At 36.3% G+C, this 21,909-nt stretch overlaps 1 protein-coding gene across 1 annotated transcript in view; it reads right to left on the minus strand.

Moving 5' to 3' along the window:
- The window catches only part of PDE5A (phosphodiesterase 5A), a 191,656-nt gene that overhangs the window by 90,952 nt on the left and 78,795 nt on the right, over positions 1 to 21,909 (minus strand). The window contains exons 4-7 of the mRNA XM_007952375.2: positions 20,892 to 20,963; positions 18,721 to 18,810; positions 13,533 to 13,670; positions 11,155 to 11,222 (exon numbers count right to left, since the gene is read on the minus strand). Coding sequence (XP_007950566.1) covers positions 11,155 to 11,222; positions 13,533 to 13,670; positions 18,721 to 18,810; positions 20,892 to 20,963 — 368 coding nt within the window. The remainder of the gene's footprint in view (positions 1 to 11,154; positions 11,223 to 13,532; positions 13,671 to 18,720; positions 18,811 to 20,891; positions 20,964 to 21,909) is intronic.

Genomic DNA, 21,909 nt, shown 5'->3' on the forward strand with positions numbered 1-21,909 from the left:
GAGGCCTTCAACGAGATGGATTGATAATGGTGGCTGCGATGATGGGCTCAAGTATAGCAGGGATTGTGGGGCTGGCGCGGGATTGGGCAGTGTTTCGTTCTGCTGTGCATTGGGTCGCTATGAGTCGGAAACGACTCGACAGCACTTAACAACAACAACAACAGGCAGAAGTAAATAATCCACTCTAAATATAATAACTTTTCATTTACCAAAAATAAATAAATAAATAATAATAAACTATTTATTTATAAAACAAATTAATTTTTAAATTAACCATTATCTAATTTCTTTTCCAAATTACTGAAAACTTAAAGTTCTCCTGATGGGTACATTAGTGAAAAATGAGTAAATTTACTAAAGTTATATGATACCATACTTATTTTTTAAACTAGAAGAAATGATAGTAAATTCTTAGTTTCTGCACCCTAAATCCATACTGAATAAGTACCCCAAAGGTGTCACATGGGAGGCATATTTATATAGTCCAGAAGGTGTCACAAAGGAGCTTACAATCTAGTAGAGGGCTGTGACACAGAAATGAATATAATTCACTACTATTTTAGTGTCTTGTCTTGAGTGGTTCAACAGTTAAGAGCTTAAATACTAACTGAAAGTTTGGAAGTTCAAGTCCCCCCAGAGGCACCTTGAAAGAAAGACCTGGTGATCTCCTTCTGGGTGGGGGTGGGGGTGAAATCAACCATTTAAACCCTATGGAGCACAGTTCTACTCTGATACACGTGGGTGTGCCATGAGTTGCAATCTATTCAACAGTAATTGGCTTTGGTTTTTACCAAATGGATAGAGTCTAGAGCAGAGGCTGCCAGTTTTCACTGAATATCTGTTCTTCCCTTTTCTTTAACTAGACACATGGTCACCCAGAGGAAAGACTACATTTCTCAGCCACCCTAGTAGTTGTATAGCCATGTGACTAAGTTCGGGTCAATAAAATGTAAGAAGAAATGAGTGTGGCAGCTTCAAGAAACCTTCATTAAGAGACAGCTGATGCACTCCACAAGCAAAATCAAAATGCTAACACACAAAACATAATTGTACAGACTCAATGCTGTAAAAAGATTCTAAGGCAAATGTAGATAACTCATCATTTTAGATTTTTAATATGCCTCTTTATACTGATATTATCCATCTTACTGTGTGAAACATAGCTATCATTGCTGGAGCTGTGTCCCTGATCCTGAGAAGGGCCAAACCCCAGAGAAGCAGAATAGAAGGTCCAGAGGTGCCTGGATCCCTGAGGTCTTTGTGGAGGAGAGTGGTATCAACCATGGGCTGTCTACCTCTGGGCTTTTACAGGAGAAAGAAATATACTTCATTCTTGTCAAGGTTATTACTATTTTTGATTCTCAGGACTTACAGTGAAACTTAAGGAGCTCTGGTAACATACTGCCTAAGGTATTTGACTGCTAACCAGAAGGTTGGTGGTTCAAATCCACCAGCCACTGCATGGAAGGAAGAATGAGCAATCTACTTCTGTGAAGATTTACCACCTGAGAAACCCAAAAGGGGTCATTATGAGTCCGAATTGACTTGATGGCAGTGAGTTTGGCTTGGTTTTGGTTTACAGGGAAACTTTTTAAATAATGCAGACATTAAAAATATAAGCACCACATGTGTGGAGAAGATGAACAGATGACAGTTGAGTGGATAAGGGCAGAAGTAGTATTAGAGAAATGCATAAAAGTCTGGATAAGATTTTAGGAAGTAAAGAAAGACATCAGGACTGAAAGAAAGGTACTCCAGTGAGAAAAACAGTATAAAATAAAAACAGTATAAAATGACATAGACGATGTGTGTAATTTTAGAAACACTAAATAATTACAGATTGCCAGGTATAAAATGATAGTTTCAGATTGACAATGTTAGGCTAGCACAGATAGTGGAAGAATTTTAAAGTATAATGCAGGCACTCTGTATTTCACAGATAATAGGACTACTGTGACAGCTTGGTGAGTGTACCTCTCAGAGCTCCAGCTACAAGACATGTAAGAGACCAATGTCTCCAGCTGTTGTGCTCTGAAACCCAACACGAATGCCAGGCCTCATAGGGCTGCTCCTAGACAAAGACTGAGCATAGCAGGGATAGTGAGGTAGAACATGCCTGGGAAACAAAGATTGTCTGACAGGAGACTAGAATCTGGAGGATGCCCCAACAGTCTTGCCAAAGTCAGCTAAGATGCTTTCATACAACCCACCTTCTTTCCTTCCCTCTCTGCTTCACTCTGCGACACACTTGTGCGGGGGTTTGATGGCTCTCCAGCCTTCCCCCACTCCTTCCCCTTTCTCTCCCACAGGATGTTTCCTCTGATAAATTTCTTGCACATATTTAACTCAGCCTTGGCATATGCTTCTTGGAGGACCCAGACAAACTCAGAAAATTAAGGCTTTTTGCACAATGGATATCAATGGAGTTATATATGAATGTATCCTTGGAAAGAGACAGGGAAATGGAGCTTGGAAAAACTGTGATGTTTCTGTGCTTTAGAAATAAGTGGGACTCATTGTAGGCTATGTAAACCAAAGATTAAAAAAAAAAAAAAAATAACAGAATGAATAAAAGCTAACATTTACTAAGCACGTACTGTGTACCAAAAATTTTCTGAAGCATTTTATATACATTATCTTATTTAGCTCCTACTACAATTCCCATTTCACATAGTTTTGAGAGGCTAAATACTTTATACAAAGTCCTATAGCTAGTAAGTGGTGGAATTCAGATTTAAGTATAGTATGATTAAAGTCTATACTTTTCTACTCTGGATCCATAAGTGTTTTAACTATAATTATGTCCTAGCACTGTAATTAAGAACAAATGACTAGTATATTTATTGTAAGAAAGTAAATTTAAGGCTTAATTTTATGGAAAAAATATACATTTGATGTTGTTGTTGTTATGTGCCATCGAGTCAGATCCAACTCATAGCAACCCCTCCTTGGGTTGCCAAGGTGGTATCACTACAGAAGCAGATTGTCCAACCTTCCTTCCAAGGAGTGGCTGGTGGGTTTGAACCTCCAGCCTTCTGGTTAGCAGTCAAATGCCTTAGGCACTATGCTACCAGAGTTCCCATTTGATAATACATATATATAATAACAATGTACATAAAACTCACTTATATGGAATTATACCACCAACTAATTATACAACATCTAATTTTTTTTTCCTTCTAATTGGTTGACTTTTTGAATTGAAGCAGCGCCTCTAGAATATACCTCCCAAAACAGCAACAAATCCGTTGCTGATGAGTTGATTCCCACTCATAGTGACCCTATAGCATAGAGCAGAACTGCCCCATAAGGTTCCCAAGGCTTTAACCTTTATAGAAGTAGACTGACATATCTTTCTCCTGCAAAGCAGCTAATGGGTTTGGACCACTGACCTTTGCATTAGCAGCTGAGCACTTAACCACTGTGCCACCAGGGCGCCCCTATAATCTCCCACAATCTGGAAATGTGCCTTCCTTCCAAAGTTCTTGGGCAACTCAACTCCCAAGAACTCACTGTGCTTTATGCTACTTATGATTCTAATAATTATGTAGAATGTTCACCTTGAATATATTTGTTATACACTTAATATTTCAAAGCTGTCTTCAATATTTTCTCTTAATTTATCAAAGATATTTAGTGGGTTGATGAGCCATCTTTTTCAACTAATAAGTAACTGTCTAAAAAGAATGATTTGCTTACTGCTAACATCACCAAACTGCCTAACATTTCATCTCATAGAAAAGGTGTTTGGATTGGCAAAGTGTTTAATAAGAATTCCAAAACCAAACTCACTGCCATCAAGTTGGACCCGACTCATAGGGACCCCTCCTTGGGTTTCCAAGGCGGAGTGGCTGGTGGGTTTGAACTGCCAGCCTTCTGGTTAGCAGTCAAATGCCTTAGGCACTACACCACCAGAGCTCCCAATAAGAAGAATTGGAGAGTCCTAGCATAGTGCCTAGGAGCTCTGGTAGCACAGTGCCTAAGGCACTTGACTACTAACCAGAAGGCTGGCAGTTTAAACCCACCAGCCACTCCTTGGAAGGAAGATGGGGCAATCTACTTCTGTAGTGATACCACCTCGGAAACCCAAGGAGGGGTTGCTATGAGTCAGATCCGACTCAATGGCACATAACAACAACAACAAATTCCATCAATAAGCAACCTGAGAAATGTAATAAAGAATCTGCTGGTGAAAAATAAGAATCAATATTAGTGTAGTCCTTTTTCAAAATTCTGAAGTTACTAAACACCATTTTAATTCAGTTTTTACAAAGTTAAGGGTGATACTCAATTTTTATTAAAATAAAAACAGATTTACATGACTTAGAGGTCTTTAAATATATTATTAAAAAAAAGGCTAACAATAAAAGGTTTAACTGACATAAGCCATTGTCGGAATGATTTTAATTATCATAAATTCAGGTAATAAGTCAGTTTAAATGATTCATGTAAATTAGTTCCTTTTAAGGTAATCATACTATTTATGATTTATACAAAATACATTTATACTAATACCATCTTAAAGGAGCTCTGGTGGTATAGTGGTTAAGGTAATTGGCTGCTAACCAAAAGGACAGTGGTTGGAACCCACCAGCCACTCCCTAGAGCAAAGATGAGGCAGTCTGCTTCTGTAAGGATTTACAGCCTTGGAAACCTAATGGGGATCACTGTCAGTTGGAATTGACTCAATGACAGTGAGTTTGGTTTTGATTTGGAATACCATTTTGGAATGATTTTTTAAAAAAGGAAAGATATGTTTCATTTGTCTATAGAGAAGCATTAGAAACAAATCACATATATAAGCAAGTCTTTGCTTTTATTTTTCCAAAAAAATTCATATTTACCAGAAGAGGTCACTGTTATACCACTGGGTTTGTTTAGATAGAACTAGGAATTAGAGGACCTGACTGAATTTATAAAAAAAATTAAAATGCCAATACACAAACCATAATTACATGTACATAAGCTGACCAGAAGGCTGGTGGTTCAAACCCACCAGCCACTCCTCAGAAGGAAGGTTGGGCAATCTACTTCCATAGTGTTATCGCCTTGGAAACCCAAGGAGGGGTTGCTACGAGTCAGGTTCGACTCGATGGCAGTGAGTTTGGTTTTTTTTGAAGCTGAACAAATATTCTAAGGTAAATATAGGTATTCATGATTTTATACTCTTAATATGCATTATCATATTTTTCTGTGAATATATATATTACGTATGTATTTTATTTATTCTGAACATAGGATTGCTATTTGTTGGAACTAATTCAAAGGCATCTAACCACCACATACTTATGTATATATGTATCTGTTTATTAATTTGAATTTATAATTTTTTTTCCCATTGCCATTGAGTTGACTCCGATTCATAGCAACCCCATAAGACAGAGTAGAACTGCACAATATTGTTTCCATGGTGGTAAAGCTTTATAGAATCAGGCTGCCTCATCTTTCTCCCATGGAGCTGCTAGTGGGTTCTAACTGTTGATCTTTTAGTTAGTAGCCCAATGCTTTAACCACACTGCAACCAGAGCTCCTTTTAAGTCTGTAATTATATATAACTAAATTCGTGTTTATATAGTAACATTAAGGAGCTCTGGTAGCATAGTGCCTAAGGCACTTGACTACTAACCAGAAGGCTGGCGGTTCAAACCCACCAGACACTCTTCGGAAGGAAGATGAGGCAATCTACTTCCATAGTGATACTGCCTCAGAAACCCAAGGAGGGGTCGCTATGAGTTGGAGGCTGACTTGACGGCACATAACAACAACAACATAGTAACATTATTTATACTAGCAATTAAAAGTAAAATCATTAAGTATTTATATGTTTTATCTAGAAACTCTCAAAGGTATTCTTTTAAAAAAGCCAGCTAAATGTCATAGAATCTCTTTGAAAAGAGGGCTAATCACTGTATTTAGGAATATTTTTTATAAAGTTTTTTTTTAAACTGACTTTGTTTTGTTTTGCATTATTTTATAATGAATTATCATCAGGTTTTTTTTTTTTATTATTGGTAATAAGTTAACCATAGCCATTTTTAAGTTTTGTCATTGCTGATAGTTTTTACTTTGCTCATTTCCCAAAAGAAACGTACGGAAAGGACCCTACCAAGTGTTGTTGACCTCCCACTGTGAAGTTAAACTCCAGGGAGTCAAATCTTGGATGCACATCTCTCAACTCAAACAATGTCTCACCATCCAACTGGACCGCAACACTGACAGGTGACCTCAAGAAAAAACTTCCTCAAGTTGCCAACAAACAGACAAGTCTTCAGATGTAGACACTTTTCTCAAGACCAGTGGAACAAGTAACTCAATAGATGTTTTAAACATTCTTTTGGTAATGTTAACATCATATTAGCTGATAAAAAAATGCATGGTATCATAAAAACAAGATATTATATATCCTCTTAAGGATATAAAAACTTCATCAATAAGCTAGATGAGATAGCCTGATACCATCATTTAAGAGGAACACACACAAACATCAGGAGGTGCATACATCATCAGACATTCAAAAAGGATTCAATATTAGCTATAACAATGCCAATTATGCCAGAAAAATACAATGGCACAGGAACTTAGGATATAAACTTCAGCTCATGACTAGTAAGGCTGAGAGGGAAATACAAGTCCATGATTCAGTTATGGGTAGTGCAAACAGTTAATGCTTTCAGCTGTTCATTGGAAGGTTGGAGGTTCATGTCCATCTTGAAAGAAAGGCCTGGCAATGTACTTCTAAAAAATCAGCCACTGAAAATACTGTGGAGCACAATTGTACCGTGACACACATGGCATCATGATGAGTTAAAATCAACTCGATAGCAACTGGTTATGCAGTAATAGTGATGTGAAGCAACATCTCCAGGTTAGCAGAAAAATCTCTGTGTAGACCTACCACAGTTTGTCTGTACTGACAGAAATCAGAGGACTCCACACTAAAGTCAGCAGTAAAGGCTTAAATTAGGTATATCTTCTGAGTTAAATGAATTCATCACCTACTCCCAAGTTACACCCTTGCCCCTTTGCTAATTTCTAAAATTCTTTTAATAGGAGAAAAAGCTTTTCATTGCATCATTAGAGTGCTTAAAATTAAATCTACTTTAAAAATAATACTTTAGCAATAAAAGTTTTTAATTTAAATATTACTTAAATTACCTTTAAGGCACTATTGTACAATAGTTCTCCATATTGATGGGGGAAAATATAAGTGGGCACGACATATAAAAAAAGGTAAGAAGGGAGAAGAAAGGGAAGGATACATATAGAAAGAGACAGAAGATAGCTTTTTCAGACCTAACAGTGTTCGTTGGTGTCAGTCTAATTTAAGTAAATTAGAACAAAACAGCCTGTACACTGAAGTACTTTGTTTTTACAGCTGCAAACTCAGGCAGTTCAGCATTATGTGATATACAGAGATGATTTTTGGCTTATTTTGTTTCCAAATTCTTATTACAAACATTTTATTCCAACATTTTATTCTAAACATTTTGAAACACAGTAAAGATGAAAGAAAGTTGAATATTGATTGCTTGGATCAGAATCACAATAGAACATCCTGGAGAGAGTAGGAGAAAACTGTACAACAAAATTCAAAATCATGAAAAAGACCAGGCTTGCTGGTCTGATAGAGACTGGTGGAACCTTTGAGACTATGGTCCTCAGACACCCTTCAAGCCTGGAACTGAAGCCGGAATCACCTTTCAGTCAAACAACAGATAAGTCTATAAAGTGAATAATAACACCCAGAGGAACGTACTCCTTGGAACAAACAACCATATGATGAAAAGGGCAGCACTTGCCCTGAAACAAAGTTCAGAAGGCAGCAAGAGCAAGAAAGAAGAATGAATGGAAACAGGGAACCGAGGGAACAAATGGGAAGAGTGTTATTACATTGAAGGGACTGCAACTAATGCCATGAAACAAAATGCGTACATACTGTTGAATGGAAAACTAATTTGCCTCTGTAAATGTGCATGCAAACCACAATAAAATGTTTTTTGTTTCAAATAAATAGAAAGTAAGGTGAAAATAAAATGAGTATTTTCTATCTGGATTCAATAAATTTTAATGTTTTGTCATATTTTCTTTATCTATTATGTATATGGAATGTATTTATTGTACTATTTTAATTTAAATATATTTACTATCTTTGGTAAAACCACCTTAAAATAAATTGCAAACATCAGGAACCCTAAATACTTCATGAATCTCCTAAAAGAACATTCTGCTATTAACCATAGTATCTTACTGATTCCAAATAAAAGAAAAAAATAATTCCCCCACCATCATCCAATATCTAGTCCATATTCAAACACTCATTTGCTCCCCAAAAGCTATTTTTGATAGATTTCTTTTTTTCTGTTTTGTTGTGTGTTTTTAACAGGAACTAATCAAGTCCACATACTGCATTTGGCTGTTAATTGCTGTTATTTCTTCAAAAAACAATCCCTCTATCTTCTTTTTGATGACAAATTTTTTGAAGACTTTATAGGATTTTTGCTTTATATGCTAGATATGTAACAAGGTTATTTTTAAAGCACTAGCACCTTTTAAGGAGCTCTGGTAGCATAGTGCCTAAGACACTTGACGGCTAACCAGAAGGCTGGCGGCTGAAACCCACCAGCCACTCCTCGGAAGGAAGATGGAGCAATCTACTTCCGTAGTTATACTACCTCGGAAACCCAAGGAGGGGTTGCTATGAGTCTGGTGCAACTTGACGGCACATAACAACAACAACAACAACAACAAGCACCTTTTAGTAATGAAAGAGCTTAGTTACTGAGGGCTTCACTAATGGTGGGGTCATTCACTACATGAAATAATTCTCAGGTCAACTACAGGGAAAACAATCTGGAATTTTAATATCAACAGTAAAGTTAAAATAATATTCTATTTCCATGATCACATGAGACTTTTAGATATGATGTTAATAGTCTACATTTCCTCATGAATCTCTGTGTTCTCATCATTAAAGTACTTAGTGGCAAAATAATCTGTAAGAAACAAACAACAATCAGTGTCATAAATAGGATTATGCCCAAGAATTCTGGACACTTTATTTTGTCAGATTTATATTCCTTGGAATATCTTATCACTGAAGCCAACAACAGCATTTTTTTTTTTGGCCAAGAACAGAAAAGAGGATATAAGAAAGAACATTTGGTAGTTTACTCTAAACCCTTTTCAAAAATTTTCAGAAAGTACATATAAAATTGAGGCAATAAGATCTGACTTCTACTACTTAAATACTTTCTATTGTTTCTGAGTGATACTTAGAAGGAAAATGAATAAAAATTTCAAAGTAATAAAACCATGAAAAAGAAACTGGATTACAATAGAGATCTGATCTAATGCTAGCCACAGGGTACATGTCTTGGTACAAAAAGGACGGTAGACTCTTACACCCTAACCCCCACTTTTTTTTTTTTAAAAAAGCATTCTCTAAAAACATGTTTAAATACCTTAAAAGTCAACAAGTGCCCAGTATTCTCAGGAAGGGCATGAAACAAAACATATGACATGATCTTATCCTTATTATATAAAATCACAGTGTTTAGGAACTTAAAATATATGATTCAAAATATATATGTATGTATTTTTTTCATTCAGTAAATCCCTATGGCTTACTCTGAATAAAGCCTTTTTAGAAGTCTGTTAAATTTCCAGTAAAGGTCCAATTCTCAATGAAAAACTGTAATTGAAAGACAATAATTAAAAAAAAAAAACAAAACCCACCAAACTCACTGCCATTGAGTTGATTCTGACTCATAGTGCCCCCATTTGGGTTTCCAAGGCTGTAAATCTTTACAGAACTAGACTGCCCCATTGTCCTTTCGTGGAGCAGCTGGTGGGTTTGAATCACTGACCTGGTTAGTAGACAAATGTCTTATCCACTATGCCACCAGAGTTCCTTTAAAAAAACCAAACCAAACCCGCTGGAATAGTCGATTCCGACTCATAGCGACCTCCATTGGGTTTTCGAGACAGTAAATACTTATGGTAGCAGATTGTCCAGTCTTGCTTCTACAGAGTGGCTGGTGGGTATGAACCACCAACCAGTCAGATGTCTTAGTCACTGTACTACCAGACCTCATTAGAGCTCCTTTCAAAAAAAAAAAAAAACCTAACTCACTAGCGTGGAGTCGGATCCAACTCATAGTGATCTCTCCTTGGGTTTCTGAGGCAGTATGACTATGGAAGTAGATTGCCTGACCTTCCTTCTGAAGAGTGGCTGGTGGGTTTGAACCACCAGCCTTTTGGTTAGCAGTCACATGCCTTAGGCACTATGCCACCAGAGCTCCCCTTAGAGCTCCTTTAGTGGGTCTTAAATGAAGTACACAAGAACAGTGTAGGCAAGGGTTATACTAATTCTAACATCATTCACACTCAAGAAATGATTCTCAGGTAGATCAACTGTAGTGAAAAAACCTGAATTTTAATGTCAAATAAAGTATTTTTTAAAAATAAAGCTATTTGTGGAAATGAAATAGCCTGTAGCTTATATGTCAAATCAAATTGGTTTTTCAGTTTGTCAGACTGTGGTAGCTTGGGTGTTGCTCCTGGTATTTCAAATACCAGTAGGGTCATCCATGGTGAACAGGTTTCAGCAGAATTTCTAGATGAAGACAGACTGGGAAGAAGGACAGGGCCATCCACTTCAGAAAAAATTGGCCACTGAAAACCTTATGAATAAGTATCAGTGAAACACTGTTTGATATATTACCGGAAAGCTTCACGAAATAACTATTTAGTCAGTATCACATACCTGTGATCTAAGGCAGTAGTGGTTCAATAGTTGAATTCTCACCTTCCATGTGGGAGACTCGGGTTGGATTCCCACTTAATGCGCCTCACATGCTGCTACCATCCATCTATCAGGGGTGGCTTAAACGTTGCTATGATGCTGAATATGTTTCAGCAGAGCTTCCAGAGTAAGCTGGACTAGGAAGAAAGGCATGGCTACCTATTTCTAAAAATCAGCTAATGAAAAGCCTATGGATTACAACAGTCCAATCTGCAATTGATCATGTGGACAGAGCAGGACCAGACAACAATTTGCTTCATTTGTGCATTCAGTTGCCTTGAGTTGGCTCGACAGTGGCTAACAACAACATATACCAGTGATAAAGAGAAACAGAGAATAAGTTGTATTACCTTGTTAAAGTATCTGATGATTTTTCTAATTCCTCACATTCCATGTGAAACACACTAGAAAAAGAATCCTAAAAACAGAGCAACAACAAAGACTGAGAAGTAAGTCTGACAAGGTAATGAAAACTGTCTATACACAGACATACACGTCTGTGGAACTGACTAAGCCATCAGAACTTGTCATATATTTTTACTTTCTTTCAGACTAAACTGACCTGGCACTGATTTCATGACATCTTCAAAGCTGTTTCCTATGACTAAAGACCTTGTTCATATTGTTGGTGACAAAAATGCTTATCCAAGTACCATTTGGTTTATTTTTTCTATTAGGTGATAATAGATATATTTACTTCAAAATTTCTCCATGCTTATTCCAAAATCCTCAATTTTTGACTTTTATGCATGTACTGATTACTGTTGTTAACAGCCTAGGTAGAGAAGGTCTTTTTGAAAAGATCTATCATTCAGTAAAACTTTATGAGATCATTACATTAATTGTGAAAATTCCAACAACATAGAGAAATATTTTTGAAGTTTACATTTAATAAAACAGCATGTAAATTTGCATCCATGCTATATACAATTAATTGTATAAAGAAGTTGAAGGAAACAAAGAAATATGACAATGTTAGTTTAATTTTAGGATGAAAGAAATGAGTAATTTTTAAGTATCTTGCTTACAGTTTGATTTTTGCTCATTATGTTAAAATATTTTTTATCAACTAATAATTGTTAGGGGAGCTCTGGTAGCATAGTGGCTAAGACACTTGCCTGCTAACCAGACGGCTGGCGGTTCAAACTCACCAGCCACTCCTCGGAAGGAAGGTTGGGCAATCCTACTTCCGTAGTGATACTGCCTCGGAAACCCAAGAAGGGGTCGCTATGAGTCGGGGCCGACTCGACGGCACATAACAACCACAAAAATAATTGTAATATGGAGACATCAAGACATCCAATCCCTTTTCTAATCTCTGAATGACTTTTCTAATTACTGAATTGCTAGAAAGTACATAAAATATATTAACAGGCATATTGTTGAGATAACGTTTCTAAGCTCTGCTTATCCAAATAAGTTGCTACCGTGATGGGTGTTAACAGGGAGAAGTATGCACTGAATGTTAATTGAAATGATATTTAACTTGTTTAAAAGGAGTGCCTCATGCATTACTTTAAAAAATTAAATGCTAAAGAGAGGTCATTGAGAAAAATGATAGAATGACATATTACATTAATGAGTTTTGACCTGAACTTTAAAAGGATGGCTACTATCTTCTAATCATCTCTCACTTCAACATATGAATAATTTTATAACTGATTGAAAATATGAAATAATATTTGAGAATACTGATTATCTTTTAGCCCATTAAATTCTCATGTGATATGCTATTAATGAGAACTTTGTATTAATCAACATATCTCTTGTGGCACACAAACACACACATGATTCAGATGATTTTGGGTCATACTGTACAGTCTTAATAGCAAAAACAATGAAAATATTTTAATATAAATTAAGTATTAAATAATTTTTATTATTCTGCTTACCCCCCAAAAAATCAATTTAGTATCAAATATGGATTATAACTGACCTATACATACAAATGGTAAGCCCACTCTCTTCCCTTTTCACCTACTAAGGAAGAGCCCATTCCGAGGGAATTAATGGAAAAAACAACTACATCTAAAAGTAATAATCCAGAAGGTTAAGAAGGGAAAGAAGATGCATAAAGGAAAACTGCCTTCAGCAGAGGTCCTGATTCTAACAGCAAACTCAAGGAGGTTGCCCTGCCTATAAGCTACCCACCCTCTATAACAACACTCCATCTATCCCCACACATCTGAAAATGTTACTTCACATTACACATCAATGGATTGAAATCTACCAGTTATAACAGTTCAACAGTTTGCCATTGTTGGTAAAGGACTTGGGTCAATAGCCACCTTTAGTGACTTGGCCTCTGTTGAACCATGCCATCTGGTTTTTAAAGAATTCTTGGTAGAAGAAAAGGTTTACATCTAACTTATTCAAGGTGGAGGTCCACCTGTTCATAGCAGCAGGGCACCACTATTTCTGACCTTGGAAAACCAGAACACTGTGATGATAATGTATTTTTCCATCAAGAGAGTGTAATCACTAACAAAAGCAGGACACAGATATTCCCCATGCTGGGGAACAGAAGTGAAAGAATGCATTAAAGATACCCTCCAACCTCTTCTCTATCCCTCTTCAACCAGAGTAGCCCATACTGTGATCACCTTTACATCAGTACCACACACAGTTCTGTTTCAGAGAAGGTTCTGAGGCTAAACGAGATTAAAAAGCAGTGCTTTGAAGTGCTTTCCATTTTTCTAAAAATATAAAAATCATACTCTGTACTCACGGAGCAATCTTCATCCACTATGAAAATGGTGCATTTCTGCACCTGCATGAAAGAGATAATAGTGGCAGCTATTTTCTTCAGAATTACTTCTAATGATTGTTGTTCTTCAAAAATTAAGCTAGCAAGGTCAAGCAGCACCTAGACAAAAAAGAATTAAGTTTGTTATTTATTAATTTTTTTATAATTATTAAAAATGAGGGAAACCTAACAAAACAGGTACAACAATGGCATTTAACATATTAAAGATCATGAAGATGGCACAGGACTGGGCAACGTTTGGTTCTGTTACAACACATAGGGTTGTTGTGAGTTGGAGTCAAGTTGATGGCAGCTACCAATATAATTATTAAAGCAATGTAACAATATATATGGGTTACAAGTTGTTTATATATAATTCAACAACTATGATAAGGTTTGAGTTTACATTCAAATATAAATATGAAAATCAGTGCTTACTAATAAACATGGTCAAGATCATAGATTCTGAAGCCAGATTATTCAGTTCTTAATCTTGGTTCCCTTTGCTTGATAAGTTTGTGCCTTAGGCAAGTTTCTTGAAAATAGAGATAACGATAGTACCAAAATCACAGGGCTACTGTGAGGATTAAATAGATTAATATTTGTAAAGTATTTTGAACAGTTATCTGGTACATAATACACACTATCATTGCTATTGTTCCAAACTACTGATATCGACAATTATAAAAATTAAAAACATTTGAGTAAAAAGAGAACTTACAGATTGGGAAAAAGTATTCAGCAATGACTTATCTGGCAAGAGACTTATCTCTAAAATTTATTGAAAACTCCAACACCTCAACAACAAAAAGACAAAAATTCCAACTACAAATGGACAGAAGACATGAACAGGCACTTTGCCAAAGAAGACAGTCAGGTGGCCACAAACACAAAGAAATGTTCGCTATCATTAGCCATTAGAGATGCAAGTCAAAACAACAGTGAGATACCATCTCACTGCAGCATTAATAGCAAAGTTCAACAAGACAGAAAATAACAAATGCTAGTGAGAATATGGAAAGATTGGGACTCTCATACAACTGCTCGTGGGACTCTCATACAACTGCTCGTGGGACTCTCAAAATGATACAATTACTATGGAAAACAGTGCGGTGATTCCTTAAAAAGTTGGAAACAAATACCATTTGACGCAGAAATCCAATTACTAGGTATTTATCCTGAAGAAGTGAAAGCCAAGACATGAACAGATACATGCAGACCCAAATTCAGTGCAGCACTATTCACAATACCAAAGATATGAAGTAACAACCTTAGTGCCCATCAATAGAGGAATGGATAACCAAACTATGGTACATACATACGATGGAATACAATACAACACTAAAGAATAATGTGGAATCCATGAAGCACCTCATAATGTGGATGATCTTATTCGACATTATGCTGAGTGAAATAAGTCAATCACAGAATGACAAATATTGTACTAGTCCACCATTGTAAAAAGTCACGGAAAGATTTACATATGATTGGAAGCTCTCTTTGTTGGCTACCAGGGATGGGAGGGAAGGGGGGGGACAACTTCTAGATAGGTAGATACAAGTATTGATTTAGGTAAAGGTAAAGGTAATATATCAAAAACGAGTGACAACACAATAACACTAAGAAAAAGGAAGACACAGAGAGGTGCACACGAGGGACAGACAACAAAGATAAACACTTTTACATACACAATACTGTATTACTACTAATAACAAATATTAATCCACAGGTGGAGACATAGGTGGACAAAAATAAAGAAATAAAAACATGTTTTATGAAGCATAGCAAATATTGTCCAAAGTAAACAATCTTTTAAGAGTTGCTTTTGTGTTTTTTCCTCTAATATCTCTTTCTTCTGCATTCTATAAAATTTATCCTAATCCTACACATTTATACAATGAGGAGGTAAGAGAAGTTCTATTACAGAAAATTTCTTGGAAGGCTACCATACCCTAGCTGAAGACTGAAAAATGAGTAGGAACTGATCAATGAAGTTTTTCAAGGCACATTTTTGTGATTAGAGAAGGTGTCCAAGGTGGGCCCCAGACCTGGGCAAGATCTGGCTGTCTCCCTTATGATGTCTTGGTGAGTAGGTACATACATACTGGACTGGGGGGGTGGACATAGACCATACATTAGATGACACAGAGGGGTCTCCCAGGGACCTGGCACCACCATCCCCCGCTTCCTACCAGCTGCTGCTAGCCCTATGTGGTTGTGCGTTCCACTTGCCTCCCATCCAGAGGCTGACTCTAAAGCCCTTTATCCAATGTTGCTAACCCTTGGCTCTCCTCTGAATATTTTTTCAGGTTAAAAACAACTGAATTGAGAGAAAGCAGCAAACTCTTAAGTTTTGATCAAATTTTTAAGAACAAAAAGTATAAAGAGTAGAACTGGGGAGATAAAGTTGTAGAATTAAGCAGGGAAAAAAACCCAAAAGCCCTGTATGTCTTGTGAAGCAGTCTGAACTTAGAGATGTACTGCAGGAGGGAAGGGACATGAACCCATTTGTGTTTATAGAAATAAAGAATGGATTAAAGGGGGTAAGCATGGAGCAGGGAGAAGTCAGGAGGCAAAAGGTTGACCATAGGCCTTTACTTCCTCTTCCTCCTAATAACTTACCAAAATGAGACCAAAGAAATGAAAATAAAAATAATAACAGTAATAACTTAAAACTTACAAACTCAAAGAGAACTAAGGAAGGTCAGTGAATCTGGAATTGCTGTGCAGTCAATTTCAATTCATTAGGACACCTTGTGTACAAAGTCAAACTGCACTTCCTAGGGTTTACAAGTCTGTGACCTTTCAGAAGCAGATCGCCAGGCCTTTCTTCTGAGGTGCCTCTGGGTGGGTTCAAACCATCAAGCTTTTGGTTGATAGTCAAGTGGCTAACTGTAGACAGTAGACACTGCCAAATTTTTCTCCAAAATGGTTATACCAATTAATACTCTCACCAGCAAAGTATAATAATTTCCATTTTTATTCAATAATACTTGGTAATTATCTGATTTTTAAATTTTGTCCAGTAATGGTTATTGAGTAGAATTCCCTTTTTGTTTTATTTATAATGTCCCTAAATATTAATGAGGTTAAACATCTTGACATATATTTATTAGCCCTTTGGATTTTGGTTCTATGAACTGTCTGCTAATATCCTTTGGCAATTTTTCTATTGAGTATCTTTTACTTAGTGATGTGTGGGAGTACACTGTAAATTCTGGATAAACCAAAAACCAAACCCACTACCATCAAGTTGATTCACAATCATAGTGACCGTATAGGACAGAGTAGATCTGCCCCATAGGGTTTCCAAAGCTATAAATCTTTATGGAAGCAGACTGCCACATCTTTCTCTGGTGAAACAGCTGGTGGGATCAAACTGCTGAAGTTTTTGCTTAGCAGACAAGCCACTGAGCCACCAGCCTTCCTTAAATTCTAGATACTATTGTTAAAATTGAAATGATATCAAAGATTCACCAGACATTTCTGTGAACGTTTCCAACTTAAAAGAGACAGAGTGAATCAAACAGACAAAAACTACAAAGAAAGAAAATTCTAGAAACTAAAGAGAACTTAAAAAGCTCAATGTTAGAATTATTAGCAAAAGCTGAGGAAGGCTCCAAGAAAGTAAAATTAAAAGAAAAGAAAGTAGGACAGATGAGACATAAGAATCAATTCTGGAAGTCTAAGATCTTATCAAAGGAAGCCAAAGAATTGATGCCTTTGAATTATGGTGTTGGTAAAGAATACTGAATATACTATGGATTGCTGAAAGAACAAACAAATCTGTCTTGGATCATGTATAGCCAGAATACTCGTTAGGAATGAAGATGGTGTACTTTGTCTTGTACTTTGGTCATGTTGTCAGGAGGGAACAGTCCCTGGAGAAGGATATCAAGCTTGGTAAAGTGGATCGTCAGCAAAAAAGAGGAAGACCCTCAACAAGATGGATCGATACAGTGGCTGCAATTATGGGCTCAAGAATAGCAAAGATTGTGAGGAAGGTGTAAGGCTGGGAAGTGTTTTATTCTATTGTACAAATAGTCACTGTGAGTTGCAACTGACTTGACAGCACCTAACAACAGTAATATCTTATTGGAGTCCATTGGCACAGTGATGAAAGTGCTCTGCTGCTTACCAAAAGGCTGGCAGTTAGAACCCACCAGCCACTCCTTGAGAAAAAGATGTAGCAGTTTGCTTCTGTAAAGATGTATAGCCTTGGAAACTATATAGCGTAGTTCTACTCTGTCATATAAAGTTGATAGGAGTTGGAATTCACTCAATGGCAGTAGGTTCAGAAAGAGAAACAGAGAAAATAGAAGGGTGGGGAGATGAATTATCAAAGCAACGAAAAAATAATGATATAGAATGGAAGGGCTTAAGTTTCCAGACTAAAAGGGAAGACCAGGGATGAATTAAAAAAGAATCATACTGTAAAATTAAATAACAAAAGGAAAGATAGACAATCAGAGAATCTGAGAGATGAAAAAAAAAAAAAAAAAGCCTACAAAGAACCAGTAGTTAGAATGACACTGATGATAGTTGGAAGACTAAGAAGCACTAGCGCTGAATTCTAAAAAAGGGATTTCCAACTTAGAATTCTATACCCAGCCAAACTGGCAGGATGGCACAATAGACATTTTCATGCATGTAAGGCCTCATAACATTTACCTCATCAATACTCTTTCTCAAGGAGTTAACTGAAAAAGAGTTTGCAACAGTAAAAGGGCAATTAGAAAGAAGTTTTCAGGGATCCAGAGAACAGTGCTTAACACAACCGTGTATGGGAAATCGAAAATGAAAACAACTATGAGAAGAAACAGCTAAAATAACTATCTCAAGAAAGAGATTTAGAGCTGGATCTATGTGAAATTTTAATGAAGTATATATATTACTTAGATAAAAATTTTAACAATGTTTCTTAAAGATGTCTATAGTCTCTCTAGGGAGCTCTGGTGGTGTAGTGCCTAAGGCATTTGACAGCTAACCAGAAGGTTAGTCCTTTAAATCCACCAGCCACTCCATGGAAGGAAGACTGGGCAAACTACTTCCATAAAGATTTACCACCTCAGAAGCCAAAAGGAGGCTGCTATGAGTCAGAACCAACTTGATGGCAGTGAGGTTTTTTTTTCTTCTTTCTAATACTCTCTCCAGTAATCAAAACACTTACTTGATTTCTCTTGTTCTCCAGAAGTGAAGTTTCATAGAGTTGAGCATTATGAAGAACAATACCACAGAATGCCAAATAAGCAGCAAAGTCCTAGAAAACAGATAAAGACAACAGCCAATAAGAGCTGTCTATAAAATTGTCTAGTTATAGTTCCTGAAAAACAAAAAGCATCCAAAAATATTTAGAGTCAAAATATTAAAAAGTCAAAAATATACATATCTACTCTGCATAAAATTTTAAAATGAAGAACTGATGCACAGCAAGTGTTAGTTAAATTGCATGACTAGTAAATGACAAGTCTTAACATGGTGCCCTAAGGTCATACATTAGGTATAAATTAATAAGGAAAAAGAGAGGAGCAACTAAGACACAAAACTCTTCATATAATTTAAAATAACAATTTGTTCTATGTAAAGTTTGTTGTAGTCTCTGCCTGTTATTGGGACTTGGATCTATGCTGAGACTAAAAATAGCTTATTACCGGGGCAAATGAAAGCTCACATCCTTGCTAGTAGACTATTGGCAATAATGGCTCCATATAAAATTTTAAATATTTTGTAACTTAAAGTATGTCCTTTTAAACATTGATTTATTATTCTCATATACTATTCTAGGGTAATGTCCTCACAATTATATTAATCATTGATTAAAATAAATCTTTAGAATACTATCCTTTATTTACAACTACGGATTTCTCTTTCCAAGAGGTGCTAGAACAAAAAAATGTAATTAAATTTAAGGATTTACACTGATGGACTGCAGACCAACAACAGAATACAGAGCCACTCTGGACCCATATTTTCCCACCAAATATTCTCAGGTGTCATTAATAGAATAGGAAGCTGGAAGTCTAGTACTCACATTAAAAAAGTATTTTCTATATTCTGAAGCAATTAAAATATGGAGACCAGCATAGGTGCCAGTCCAGCCTACAACATGAAGACAAAAATAACAGAACACTTTCCAAATTCAAACCTCCTACTAATTTGGGGCAAGCAACATTAATAGCAATGGGCTTGGGATAGGACGAATTCAGTGGACTTTATAATGTACCTATAATGACAGATTCAATAGGAGAAATAATAAAACCTACTGACAGAATGAAGTTGTAAACAAGTTTAAGGGCTTCAGTCCTGGAAAGCCTGTCAATTTGGTGTGTGGAATGTATTCCTTCAGAGTTGGAGGAGAAAAGTCATAAAATAATGCTGACCGCAGCTCTTTCTGAAGCAAAATTCACATCATCCAGCCTGAATTCACACCTTGGCGCCCCACCGTCTGTGTGCAGAGCTTATAAAACATTCTGAAATTTGCTTCACTAGAAGGCAATTCCAATTTTCAGCCAACCTGGAGCACTGAACTTGAAGCAGTTCCTTTATGGCTTTTTTTTTTTTTTTATTTTTAAAAACTTCAGGTCAAATTTCTTTACAGCAGTGATGAAAGGTAAATGAGACAATTAAAATACCCTAAGTCACCCTTTGTGTAGCCCCAACACGCACACAGCCCCAGCAGAGGTCTGGCTGCACAGTGCGCAGGGAGTTTGAGGCTTCTGCAAACCTGAAGAAGCAGGGATTGAATAATACAGGTACCTTTGATTCAAGGCAGTGCTGTATTTAGTGATAGGAAATATAAACTTTCAAACATTTCAGACACTTTTTAACCATAATGCTTTCATGATCAACAACTGTAAGACCAGCTAATTCTATAGGTCTATATAAACAGAGGGAGCTCTGGTAGCGTAGTGCCTAACCAGGTTGACTGCTAACCAGAAGGCTGGCGGTTCTAACCTACCAGCCACTCCTCGGAAGGAAGGTTGGGCAATCTACTTCTGCAGTGATACTGCCTCAGAAACCCAAGGAGGGGTCTCTATAAGTTGGATCCGACTCCATAGCACATAACAACAATATAAAGAGGAGTACTTGGGTGTGCAAATGGCTAACATCCTTAGCTAATAACTGAAAGGTTAGAAGCTCAAGTCCACCTAGAGATGCCTTCTAGGAAAGGCTGGGTGATCTACTTCTGAAAAATCAGCCACTGAAAACCCTGTGGAGCACAGCTCTATTCTGACACACAGGAGTCACCATGATCTGAAGTCAACTTGACAACAACTGATTTTTGTATAAAAAGAAAGCATTTTCCTTAATTGGTATCACATCAGACACAGGTTTTGGTACCTTTTCATCTTTTTCAGTGAATGTCCCACCATTTCCAGATCTCTTGTTGATGGCCTGAGCTACACCAACAACCTGGTATAAGAAGAGAAAAGTGATTAATGTTTTGTAGATGGAAATTACTGCTATAAATTCACCAAAGAGTATTTACAGAATTTTTAATTACATGTGCTTTAAAATAACTCTAAGTTACAAAAGAAAAAGAAAAAAAAAAAGCAAAAAAAAACCCCTCAGCATTTGGACTAGTTCTATGTCATTCACCACACTTTTTTTTCCCTAATGAACTTCTTGGGGTCCAAACTTTGCTTGATTTTGTGATTTCACCCTGCAGTTTGAATGAAAGTATTGCAATCACATATTATGTGAATACTTTCTATAGTTTTTGAATGAAAAAAAAGAAAAACACCAAATTTTGATTACATTTCAAATAAAATATATGATAAACATTCTTGTACTGTTGTTTATATATTATATATATTAAAGGGCTACATGTTCTTTTACCAAAAATGAAACAGAACTCTGTGACCAATCACAGACATTAAAATGTAGGACCACTAGACAAGAATAATTCATATTGTAAGGATATAGTACAATGTCTTTAGAAACTTGAAAATTACTTCAAGTCATTTTTGGGGAAAGAGGTTATTAAAAAAATCAAAACAGGAATTCAGTCTAAGTACTATTTCCAAGAGATAAGAGGTATGTGGAAGATAAATTATACCTTAAGGAGACTAAGCTAAACTCTGCAAATTTAGTTTCAACAAAAGATTTAACAAGATTTAAGAACACTATCAATTTTCTACTTGAAAAGGTGTTTTACATACCTATTTAGTTCCAACTTTAGTTTGAGGTATTACTTAAAGGCCTTCAATTTACTTCTGCTTCCTCTATTTTACTTACAAAATCTAAGTTATTCTTCCTTTCCTTCTGCAATTTAATAGCAGTGGCACAAGCTATTATCTCCTAAATGGTTCCATTTTAAAAATATGAAGCCCTTAGATTTATATGGATAGTTGATCCT

The sequence above is a fragment of the Orycteropus afer genome, unplaced genomic scaffold, assembly GCF_000298275.1.
Source record: "Orycteropus afer afer isolate SDZICR_OR568_19922 unplaced genomic scaffold, OryAfe1.0 scaffold00332, whole genome shotgun sequence".
Classification (NCBI taxonomy): domain Eukaryota; kingdom Metazoa; phylum Chordata; class Mammalia; order Tubulidentata; family Orycteropodidae; genus Orycteropus; species Orycteropus afer.